This window comes from Gobio gobio, assembly GCF_949357685.1.
Source record: "Gobio gobio genome assembly, chromosome: 2".
NCBI lineage: Eukaryota > Metazoa > Chordata > Actinopteri > Cypriniformes > Gobionidae > Gobio > Gobio gobio.
Window position 1 is genome coordinate 54,982,151 of NC_137098.1, and position 13,129 is coordinate 54,995,279.

General features: G+C 37.9%; 1 protein-coding gene across 1 annotated transcript; it reads right to left on the reverse strand.

The window, feature by feature from the left end:
* Positions 1-803: 803 nt before the first annotated feature.
* Positions 804-983, reverse strand: ctxnd1 (cortexin domain containing 1; the record flags this gene model as incomplete). Its single annotated transcript, XM_079840711.1, has 1 exon — positions 804-983. The coding sequence occupies one exon, from the start codon at positions 981-983 to the stop codon at positions 804-806; it is 180 nt and encodes a 59-aa protein (XP_079696837.1).
* Between the last annotated feature and the right edge of the window lie 12,146 nt (positions 984-13,129).

A 13,129-nucleotide genomic window follows, 5' to 3' on the forward strand; every position in this document is an offset into this window, starting at 1 on the left:
GAATGCAGCAGTTTATGGTGTTTTTCATCTTAAGTATTTTGCCTTCAGTCAAGGTTTTGTCTTCTTTCAAAATATAATCACAATAAGGACCAAAAACAATGTAAATGTAAATGCTTCACCAATGTATTGCAAGTATGCAGTCCCATTGTACAAACTGTACTTGCAGGGGTGGTTACAAAATACTCAAAGGGGGCGATTGCAAATGTCTAAACAAACATGTTTACTAACATTTGCTCCACCATGACCGTGTAAGAGAAGATTGACAGTAGAAGTTTATGTCTGCTAAAGCACCCCTTGTGGCAGTGCTAAGAATTCAGGTTTGTTTGCATACAAAATTCAGCTTGCGTAGCTAGAAGTGTGTTCAGGGCCTTACTAAGATGTTTATATCATTATGTAATATAAAAATATAAAGTTGCTCCTATGTTTCTTATTATAAATTCAGGATGCATTGGTTGTGAGAACAGCTGCGTCAGGTTAGTTTGGTTTGGAAGTGTCTGATTTTGGTTTGTTTGGTCTGATTCTCTGGCCTTGTGTGCTTCCGTTTTGGAGTGATTTCATTTTATTGAACCCCATCCAGGGCTGGAGAAAAAGAGAGGGCATGGGTGTCATTTCTGGATTCATGCCTTCTTGTTTGATAGAGTTAGTTGCAAATAATTCATTTCGGTTTCCATAAAGATGTCTTCAAAGCTTCAAAACTTTGTGATCCTTTTTTAAATGTGTGGACTTATTATTAGAAGATGACTAGCAGCTTAAATATCCCTGTGTACTGGTTGAAACATGGTGTTAGTGCAGACTCGGATCTGTTAATCGTCCAAGTGCTGCTCCTCCCAGGTGGACGTGGGAATGGCGCTGTAGGGGTCCATGATGACTTTGGCACAGCGGATGATCATTGCCACTAGCAGCAGACAGAGGAAGGCGATGCATGCCAGGGTCAGACCCTGGTCCACATCCACAAAAGCAGGGTCTGGTGTTGTCTCCTCCATCGATTCGGTCTGTCCGCATCAGTCCAGGCCTCTGATACCATCCTGATCACTTATCTGAGGGTGGGGAGATTGAGAGACAAGTAAATCTCTGCCTGACAGAGAGTCCAATAAAATTAACTGGTTTAACCAATCTGCATAAAGGATTTTAGGTTCAGTCCACCTTAAACTCCATCAACAGCATCTGTGGCCTGTTTTACGTGGCTCGAATTACCACAGATGTAGTACAATCTGTATTTGATCTGTAAAGGGGCCATTCACTCAGGATGTGTTTTTACATTTGGTCTAAGCTATTTTTCGATTGTTTGACTTTTGAAAGACTTGTTTTAGTGGCTCTATGTGGCGTGAGAGGAGTAATTTGTGTACATGATTGTAGAATTGTAAAATTAAGAAACCAACAGCCATATTTAGCTTTTATGTGTACATTGTCAAAGAATAATATATTGCATTATACAAATTATATATACCTCTTTAGAAATCAAAGGTTTGGGGTCAGTCAGAATTTTTTTTTTTTTTACATTAATACCTATATTCAGCATAATGCATTAAATTATCAAAACACATTGTTATTAAAGGGTTAGTTCACCCAAAAATGAAAATTATGTCATTAATTACTCACCCTCATTTCGTTCGACACCCGTAAGACCTCCGTTCATCTTCGGAACACAAATGAAGGTATTTTAGTTGAAAGCTGATGGCTGAGAAATGCCTCAGATAGGCCTCCATTGGCATTCAGTACATTTACACTCACAAGACCCATAAAAGGCACTTAAAACGTTGTTACAAAGTCCATCTCACCACACACCACATAAAATAACGCCTTTATCCAACTTGTTCTTGTCTTCCGTGTGTGCCTCCACGACGCATGCGTGAGAATATTACGCAGATCCGGCGTTCGGACACATGACCCAGAAGCGATTTGTTTACAAGCAGAGGAAGACACGCGTATCTAAGCTGTTGAATTCTACATTGATCGTGCTTTAGATCGTGCTTTTTTCTGCCAAATGCATAAATGTAAATGTTTAGGTCTCGGCGTAGTGCTCAAAATGGGGCTAAAGTGTGCATTTCATGGATTCCCGAACCCCGGCGCTACGTCATATTCTCGCGCATACGTCGTGGAGGCACACACGGAAGACAAGAAAAGGTTGAATAAAGTCGTTATTTTGATTTTTTTTTTGCACACAAAAACTATTGTCGTCGCTTCGTAAAATTATTGTAGAGCCACTGTGGTGAGATGGACTTTGTAACAACGTTTTAAGTGCCTTTTATGGGTCTTGTGAGTGTAAATGTACTGAATGCCAATGGAGGCCTGTCTGAAGCCTTTCTCAGCCATCAGCTTTCAACTAAAATATCTTCATTTTTGTTCCGAAGATAAACGGAGGTCTCACGGGTGTCGAACGACATGAGGGTGAGTAATTAATGACAGAATTTTCATTTTTGGGTGAACTAACCCTTAAGCACAATGTTATTAAGCAACACAACTGTTAATGACTGATAATCAATATATAAACATTGATAAGAAATGTTTCTTGAGCTGAAAACAAACATATTAGAAATATTTCTAAAGGATCATGTCACACTGAAGACTAGGGTAATAACTACTGAAAATTCAACTAATAAGTAACTTTACAAAATATTTAATAAAATAAAGAATGGTTATTTTAAATTGTAATAATAATATTTCATAATATTACTGTTTGCTGTATGTTTGGTCAAATAAATGCATTTATATAATATATGTTGGTTGACGATCTGATTGGTTGAAGCACGGCTAAAGCAGTTCCAGACAGGTCTTGACCACATTACAGTTCCATATCATTTCGGCAAATAATTTCAGTTATTTCACAGGTCTTAACAGCATACAACAGCAAAAGAACTAAAGCCCACAACAACTCTGACTAAGCAAATAAATATAGTAAACAATATGATACAAATGTCAAATTGTTTCCACAAAATTACGTTTTATTATGTACAGAAAGCGCATACTCTCTTTTTCCCACTCTCTCCCCCACTCAAACGCACACACATATAGTATACATTGATCAGGCATAACATTATGTCCTAATATTGTGTTGGTCCCCTTTTGCTGCCAAAACAGCAAAAGCGATGCACACGCACCTGGCCATCCATGTGATGTAAAAGAAAACGTGATTCATCAGACCAGGCCACCTTTTTCCATTGCTCCGTGGTCCAGTTCTGAGGCTCACGTGCCCACGTGCTTTCGGCTGTGGAAATGGGTCAGCATGGGCACCCTGACTGGTCTGCGGCTATGCAGCCCCATACACAATAAACTGCGATGCACTGTGTATTCTGACACCTTTATATCAGAACCAGCATTAACTTCTTGAGCAATTTGAGCTACAGTAGCTCGTCTGTTTGATCGGACCACACAGGCCAGCCTTCGCTCCCCACATGCATCAATGAGGCTTGGCAGCCCATGACCCTGTCGCCGGTTCACCACTGTTCCTTCCTTGGACCACTTTTGATAAATACTGACAACTCAGACCGGGAACACCCCACAAGAGCTGCAGTTTCGGAGATGCTCTGACCCAGTCATCTAGCCGTCACAATTTGTCCCTTGTCAAAGTCGCTCAAATACCCTTGCCCATTTTTCCTGCTTCCAACACATCAACTTTGAGGACAAAATGTGTATATATATATTTATATGTATGCATTATGCCCACATCTAAACTATTCTATTCTTTGCATTGCATCTCTTTTCATGTTACTTTCTCTTTAGGATGTTTTATTCTTCCTTTCATCATATTCTGTTCTCTGTTAAATAAATAACTAAATGTTTGTGTCGTACCATAATGTGTTTTATAGTTTGTAATCATGCAGTGTTCTGCATTTATGTTTAACATGAATCATTGATGAGATCATTAAACCGGTATTATGAAGTGATGTTCAGCCATAATAGTGCCATATTAGTATTTCAAAAAAAGTGCATAGGGATGAAAATGTTTTGCATGATAAGAGCATACCCAAAGCACGTATTAGTCCCTTCTGTTAGCGAGTCACGTTTAGTGCAGTGTAGATTGCTGATGTGACAGCTGATCACTCACTAAACGGCATTAATTCAGAGGCATCACCGAGCGAAGAAGCCAAGTAAATGGGAAAAATGGGGCGTGGGCTTGTTGCTCCCGCGTGGAGAAGAGGAAGTGTTGCGTTCGGTTGCGTTTGTATAGTTTGTTTGTCGCCATGTTGTCGAGACGCTGTTATTTTCATCCCGGAGTCAAGTCACCTTTGTTTGGCTTTCCCAGGGACGCTGTACTTCGAGATCATTGAGCGCATGCATCCCCGTTATGGTGAGAGGCTTGACCTTTCCGGTAACGTGCGCTAAGCTGCTGTCGAATCACAACACGGGAACCGCTGGCACAATCAGAACTCGTTACGTATTTCTGAAGGAGGGACTTCATAGAACAGGGAAATCTTTCAAGCCGTTTTGAGGACAGTGAAAACAGCAGTATACAGATAAGTAAATTGTGTGAAAAATACTGTGTTTTTTTACACGCGAAACATGAACACATGTTATATTGCACACTGTAAACACAATCAAAGCTTCAAAAAAACACGAAAAACGGGACCTTTAAGGGCGTCTCTAAAGCCACGTCTCCTCCAAAACACATGAACACACACAGCAGAGTCTGCAAAGCGTCACGAGATGAGAGACGGTGTTAAACTACCTCACGTCTCAAAGCACATTACAATAATAATGAACGTAAACAACTTGCAGAGCTCTTACTTGTACCACCTGACTGCTGCAGATTAATTTCGACGTTGACAGTGTTAACATAGAAATGCATAAATCCGAGTCTGAGGATGTGAACAGCTCCGGGTATGTCACGGGTTGCCATCTTGTAATTATGGTTACGATATGGTGTGAACGCAGTGTAAGCTTGTTGTTTTGGTTCAGGAGGAACGGTAAAAGGCGGCTGTTGTTTGTTTGTGGTGCTCGTTGTCTGTCTGTCTAGAACGCACTGATGACGTGATGTGCATGCAGAGGTATGGAAATTCATATGCTGACAGGCAGGTAGGACATCGTATCACTGCATTTGGACTGAATGTAATGATTGGACAACATTTTTTTTGGTCCTGAGACTTCCACAGAAGATACAGTATATGTACATATTTTAATATTTAGACCACTTCTTGATTGCTATCAGGACGTTAAGAGAGTGTCAACCAGTATAACAAGTGTTTTTCAAAAAAAATTGCCTACCCTGCTTTTACATATATTTACACAAACATTTTAAAACATTAAATGTGCAACAAATGCATTCAGATGTAGTTTTTTTTTTAAGGTAAATATTGATTTTCATTTGAAAATGTCTTGTTTTCTCATGATCTCAAGATAATAATAATGACAGGCCTCTCAGGGCTTTTACACTAAACTTCATTCAGATATAAGTTAAGAAAGTTCTTTATGCAGAGATAACTCAAACTTCAAACTCAAACATTAAAAGTTAGATTATTGTGAGGCAACTCTGAGCCCAAAATTACAGATTTGAATTATTATTATTATTATTCAAAGTTTGTAACGTTGTAATTCATCTCAGAGAGGTTGGATTGGTTCATGGATCAGAACTCTTTGTTGAAGTTTTTTTTTTTTATCTGTGGAGGAAAGGAATGGGAAAATACTTCTGAAACCAGGACTGCTTAAAAGGTCACGTTATACTCCATTAGTCCTGCAGTTCTGCTGGGTAAGAATGTTCTTTTGTAGGCAACAATACTGAACATATACTGTAAGTGACATTATCTGAAGTTAATGGATGAACACTGAAAGGATTTAAAAGTCACACTAAGCCCCCAAAAAATTAGTCTCTCTCTCTCCTTTTTTTTGCTTTTTGCAAAAACAGCATTTCTATACATATATATCAGAATCTTGTTAAATGTTAATATCTAATAATTGTCCTTAGATTTCTATTTTAAGCGTATAAAAGGTTTTATCAAAGGCTTGTGGATGTTCATGTAGTTAATAATGAGGTCCTCTACAATGCAGTTCACACAATGTACAGAACATATCTCATTTATCACTGTGAATTTGAGCGCCAAATTCAATATGTGATGCATCGCCGAGTCTTTACAAGGCATGAGGGTGGTGGATATATCAATATGATGATATAGCGCTATTCCAAACAATTACAATGAACACCAAGTACCTTTAACCATAGAATACTAAATAGGTTGGTATAAGTAATTTGATATCAAATTATTATGTTGAAATAGTTATTTAGCCTATATTTTAAATAAATGTAGAAGTACATAGTTTTAGATAATTCAGTGAATTAATTGATGAACTCATTTGATTTGATTTCATAGTCTCATTGAGATTGTAAGCTCTTCCCCATCTTGACGTCTCACTCTGTATTTTTGTTACTCAATGTTTTTGCATCACTTTTGCGAGTAAATAATGTAAAGCAGGTCTGAACACCCTGATATCCTTTCAGTCGATATCCTGTCTCATAGCATTTCCCAAAAGTGCCATATTCATTCAGTTTTTATCCTTTGTGCTTATTTTCAGAGTCTTCTATATCATTTTGTAGCAGTGGATCCCAGCAATGCTTTCTGTGTCCATTTTCATGAGACCACAACCAGTATCATGACACACAGTCCGGAGGCAGACCCTTAGAGCTATTGAAAAGAAATCTATTTTATTAATGAAGCAAACTTCCAATCTGAGAGGCCTTGTCTGGAACCGTACCACATTGCACCTCTGTCAGCAGGTTTGTGGATTATCCCTGCATTCATCAAGCCCACGAGCCCTTTCACGTCTTCGATGAGCTCTGGTCTTTAAGCGGACATGCTGTTTGGGAACAGTAATTAGTGTTCACTCAAGGACGCAGGCAACAGTAACCATGGCAACGACATTAGCAATTTAATGGGGAATTACAGCTTTCCCCTCCGACCAGGACTCACGGAGAAGGAAACCTTTCATCTCCGAATTAACCCTGGTGTGGACTCCCTAAAAGACTCCCTAAATCATTTAGAAACCACTTTGTATTTGGAATAAAACGTGAAGACGGACAGTATGGAATTAAAAGTGTCTGCTCAGAGATTATCTCCGATAATTTGAAAGGAGATGAAAAGCTGATAAATTGGTTTACTTTTTTGGCATTTACTACTGAGTTTCTCTCGGTAATCAAAAGCAATTCTTGACAAGCTAATTAAAAAAACAAAACACTTTCAATATGGTGCATCAAGCAACTCTGAGAATAAGGCAAACAGACTAAGGCAAACTATAGTCTGATTAATTAAAAGCCAAAAGCTGGCAACACAGAAAACACAGCTGAGTCACTGAGAGCAACTCATATAGAGTACTACAGGAGACATAAAACCTGAAAATTAGCATTTTCGCTCTTCATTCAAATGCCTGAAATAGGCTTTCTTTGTTATGCTGAACACAAAAGAAGATATTTTGAAGAATATTGGTAACCAAACAGTAGATGAGCCCCATTGACTTCAATGGGGCTCATCTACTGTTTGGTTAACAACATTCTTCAGGACCAAAAAATGTTCGTCCAATCATTGCATTCAGTCCAAATGCAATGATGCGATGTCTTAGCTGCCTGTCTACATATGTATTTCCATACCTCTGTGCACCTCATCTGCACGTTCCATAAGACTGTGCAGAGTTGTAGACAGTCAGTCACACAAACTGCAGCCACCTTTTACCGTTCCTCATGCACCAAAACAACGAGCTTATGCTGCGTTCACACCATATCATAACCGTAACTGCGAGATGGCAATCAATGACGTACCCGGAGCTGTTCACTTCCTCAGACTCGGATTTAAGCTTTTCTGGGTCAACACTATCAACGCTGAAAGAATCTGCAGCAGTCAGGTGGTTGTTTACGTTCATTATTATTGTAATGTGCTTTGAGACGTGAGGTAGTTTAACACCGTCTCTCATCTCGTGACGCTTTGCAGACTCTGCTGTTTGTGTTCATGTGTTTTGGAGGAGACGTGGCTTTAGAGACGCCCTGAAGGGAGGGTGGGATCTCATGCTTTCAAAGCCAGTTTGCTATTGCTAGCCTCCAAAACTGCCTACCCTATCTTTAACTATCACCTGTTGTTGAGCAATGCGACCTTAAACAGATGAAGTTTATGCAGCACACTAGAGTCAGTAACCATTACCAGATCCACTTCACAGCCAGTCATAATCAAAGGACAGTAAAAAGAAAATCGATGCTTCTAAGAAATGCATTAGCAACAGTTTTTATTTGTTTCCTTTTAGTGTGCAGGCAATACAATTGACTGATGCGCCAGATATTGACATGCAACCTGCTACTAATAGAAAAGGAATCGATTATAATCCTGTCTTAATATCTAGACATAAATAAGAGGAAATAAAATTATGTGTTTTGAGATATGAGGTAATTTAACGTCTTCTCTCATCATGTTAAGCTTTGGAGACTGCTGTATGTGTGTTATGGAGGAGGCGTGGGATCTCTGAAGGGAGGGTGGGATCTCATGCTTACAAAGCTAGCTTGCTATTGCTAGCAATAGTACTCCGAAATTGCATACCCTACCTTTAATGTTGGTGGTTTTAAAGTCATGTGAAGATCATTCATAGCCTAACTTTAGCCTTTACTTCCTGTGATTGTATTTATAGGCTTCAAAATTCATAAAAGTTGTGCACCAAATAAAAGTAATCCAAAAGTCAATGGAAAAATCCCATTGGTTTTGATGAGGGAACCAGGTTGAAGCTATTTTCCGGGTTGACCTACAAAAATATATCATTACTTCAGTGCTCTATTAACTTCAGCAATCTATTAAAGTGTGCTTCACAAATAAAAGGCTGCATATCACAGCTGCCACTGCATCAAGCTCCACCGAAGGCCGTCTCAATTCGAAGAATCCTTGGAAGGCAGCCTTAGTTTTGCGTCCTTCATTCAGCTCATTTTGAAGGATGCATCAAGTGTATCCTTGACGTCCTTCAATCATCCACAATCCTTTGCACACATTCCAATTCACGGAAAATAACTGATGGAAAACTAGTCTGCACTGAGCTTGTCTGAGTTCATTATGAAATGTAAGAAAAATTATGTTTTCGGAAATGAAGGCATAGATATTATCTTTTGTTTTGGTATAATCACTAAACTGCCAGTAATGTGCCACTGGGAGACCACAGATGTTTGTCATTCACTGTATTGCATTAATAGTATTTTTCCAAAATTAAGTTTTAATAGTATTTTCATGCCGTGTGTGACATAGCCATGCACACTTACTAGGGAAGGACACTAGCCCATACAAGCATCCGAAGGACTGGAAGGACACAGCCTCAAGATGCAGCCTTCTGTTTGAGAAGCACCCAAAGACAAAAGTTTTGTGGCTTTTAGTCTGTCATGCTTTGAATCTTGTTAAATACTCTTTTCATATGTTCTCTTGACAAACAAACCTTTAGCAAAAAGGTTGACAAAACCAACCATTAGCATGTATATGCATTTAATATTTACAGTATTTATTTTACAGGAAAATGGACCAAAAATACTGATGTCATGTGCTGTGATGTCATCGGCAACAGTGCTTGCAGGAGCCCTCGGAAAACCTGTCGCCGGTAAAACATCTACTATGATATAATGAAATATTTGTGATTTATGTATGAAAATTATTTTGTCTGAATATGGCTTCTTTGAATGACTGTTAATGGAGAAAGGCTTAAGGGATTAGTTCCCTTTAAAATGAAAATTACCCCTTGATTTACTCACCCTCAAGCCATCCTAGGTGTATATGACTTTCTTCTTTCTGATGAACACAATATGAGTTATATTAATAAATATCCTGACGCTTCCAAGCTTTATGATGGCAGTGACGAGGTCCATTGAGTTTGAAGCTCAAAAAAGCACATCCATCCATAATAAACGTACTCCTCATGGCTCCGGGGAGTTAATAAAGGCCTTCTGAAGCGAAGCGATGGGGCTGTGTAAGAAAAATATCCATATTTAAAACGTTATATAGTAAAGCCAGACTGCCTTCCATATTCAACTTACGAAAAAAGCATAACCGGAGCAACGTATGACTAGGATGTAGCGTAAGCGTTTTGAACTGCGAGAGGCTTTACACTTTCTTCTTAAATTGGATATGGAAGGTGGTCTGGCGGCAGCTAGATATTTAAATATGGATATTTTTCTTACAAAACCCCATTGATTCGCTTCAGAAGGCCTTTATTAACCCTCCGGAGCCACATGGATTACTTTTATTATGGATGGATGTGCTTTTTTGAGCTTCAAACTCAATGGACCTCGACACTGCCATTATAAAGCTTGGAAGCGTCCGGGTATATATTAACATAACTCTGATTTTGTCAGAAAGAAGAAAGTCATATACTCCTAGGATGGCTTGAGGGTGAGTAACTCATGGGGTAATTTTCATTTTAAAGTGAACTTCTCCTTTAATTCCTGCATCAGAAAATCACCCAGCAGGGGCAAACCTTGACCCACTGTTTTTGGCTAATTTTGACCCACTAATTTTCAGCCATGACATTATCCTTTAAGTTTACAGACATTTCCTTTAACCCTAAAAAAGCACAACAATGCAATGCTTAATTCAAAATGCAAGTAAAACAAGATCAAATTCCTTCATATTAACTGTACATTGTGAGCTTTACACCCTGTATGTTTTTACGGAGTGTAAAGCTCATCCCAACTTCATATTTCAATAAGAAATATGGAATCTATTTATTAGGCAAACTATTTAACGGGTTCTGGTTTTGCTAAAAAGCGTTCAGCATTTAAAAAGCACCAGCTGTTCATGTCAGTATAGCACAAATGGTTTCTGATGAGTTATAAAACAAGTGAACAGCCTAACTGAGCAATAGTATTAGTGATGATTGCTTTTTTTGAATCACAACTTGACTAGCCCTATCAAACACTGAATATATTTTAGCATAATTATGAACAACAATGCTAAAGATTTTAAATGACTTGCAGCATTCAGGTCTGAGAGTTATTTGTTAATATAAATGCTAATGCATCGCAATCCTTAAGAGAAATCTACCATGGCAATTTAGATTTTCACCAAACGTTACTCCAGTTCTAATTAAAAAAGTAAAACTGTGGTCTGAAACTTTAAGGCAAGTATGCGATTGCAAGCACTACTAGTTATAAAATATGCCAGATGCAACCCAAAGTAGGTACAAGAATAAACTGTTCATCTTCAGTCAGTTTTCTCTTTCAAGAAAGCTACTGTCATACAAGAGCAGTCTGAAGAGAATCTTACTGAACAAGTAAGCTCAAATTAGTTACTGTCAACATATTACAGCAACCTTTAAAAAACATTAAATCACAGACATTATCACCACAGCAATGCAAAGAGAGCATGTGAGTATATTCAATGCACACTTGCAGTGTGTTGGCCAAGCATCCAGGTATCTAATTGTGTTCTTGCATCCCAAATGTTTCTGGCCTTAGTTGATTCTGTAGTGTTGTACCCACATGTTTTGGTGATTAAAGGGTCTAAGAGCTGTCGCTGGAGATAAATTATTTTCTCGACCGTTATCATTTAAGCTGTGATAGTGTGTGACATTTGCAGTATTTTGATCATTTGCATGCTGTGATTAACGACTCAACCATTGAGGGTGTTAAGCTGTCGAAGCTGGGATGGGAGATAACAGGAGTTTGTGTGTGTGTGTGTGTGTGTTTGTGTGTGTGTGAGGCAGAAACTACAGTGCCACTCAGGCCTGACATGAAGAACAACTCAATTTACGAGTGACTAGAGGGGAAAATACATTCCTGGACCTCTTTAGTCTTGTGGATGAGCCTTTGTGTGTTAGGCTGTATTGCATTGTGCAAGGAATGGAAGCTAGCAGCTAATAATATCATTCATCATGGCAAGGGATGGGAATCGGAGGGAAATGAACTATCATTCTGATTCAGAATAAACTTTTCACTTTTTTAACATTTAAAAAACGATTCCTTATAACAATTCCATTATCAATTTTTTTTAATTGTGTTCTGTTAAAAGGTTTCTGAACAAAAATACTGTTTTGTGTCCTTTTTGTTACCCTTTTTTCCAGTAATATCTTTAAATCCTTGAAAAAATGCATACATTTGTGTGAGCAGCAACACTGCATACATAAAATATTAAGTAACTTGTTTTTATAGATTGAATCTTGGATGTGAATTTAGATTTTTCAAACTTTAAACATGACTCACGGTAGTAAGACAAAATACTCTAATATTAGAAAAAGGTCATATCTTATGTAGTGTTCCTTTCCAAGTGTATTTTAAATATTTTGGGTAACACTTTACAATAAGGTTCATTAGTTAACCTTAGTTAAGTACATTAGTTAACATGAAATAATAATGAACTGCACTTATAAACCATTTATTTATCTTTGTTAATGTTGATTTCAACATTTACTAATGCATTATTAAAATCTTGCTAACCTTTTTTTAAAACTGCGATATTTAGTTGTTTTACCTTTTTTTTTTTTTTTTTTTTGCTAAAGGGCGTTTGTAGGCCTATTAGTCTTCACATGAGTGCTTTGTAAACACGGGCCGGTACTTCTGCCTTCGTCTAGCGTGACCGTTCCAACGTGATTACGTCATCCTTAGCATCTCGCAGAGCTGCACAAGATGAACAATTTAAGTTAAAAAAGTATAATCATTTTATTTATTTATTTTTAAAACGACCGATCGCTTCACAAGCTTAGACCCTGTTCTTCATCTGGGATCACACAGAGCCTCTGGAGCCCATCGAAGCGCTTTGAAACTGAATTGATTTGGACCTTCAACATTTTGGTTGCAACTGAAACCTATGATGAAAAACCCTGGAACATTTTCTTCAAAATACTTTAATTTCTTTTCGACTGAAGAAAGAAAAATATGAACATCTTGGATGAGATGGGGGTGAGTAAATTATCAGGAAATTTTCGTTTTGGGTTGACCTAATCCTTTAATGCACTGGGAACTAACATGAACAAACCATGAACAGCTGGAATTTTACGAACTAACGTTAACAAAGATTAACTATGCTGAACAGAAGTGTTGTTCATGGTTAGTTCATGTTAACGCATTAACTAATACAACCTTATTGTAAAGTGTTACCATATTTTGTATAACTGGAAAATAAGACAAAAATACTTTTTGCAGTGAATATAGTTTATATTTAAAGCACATTTATTACAATAAACAATATGAACAACA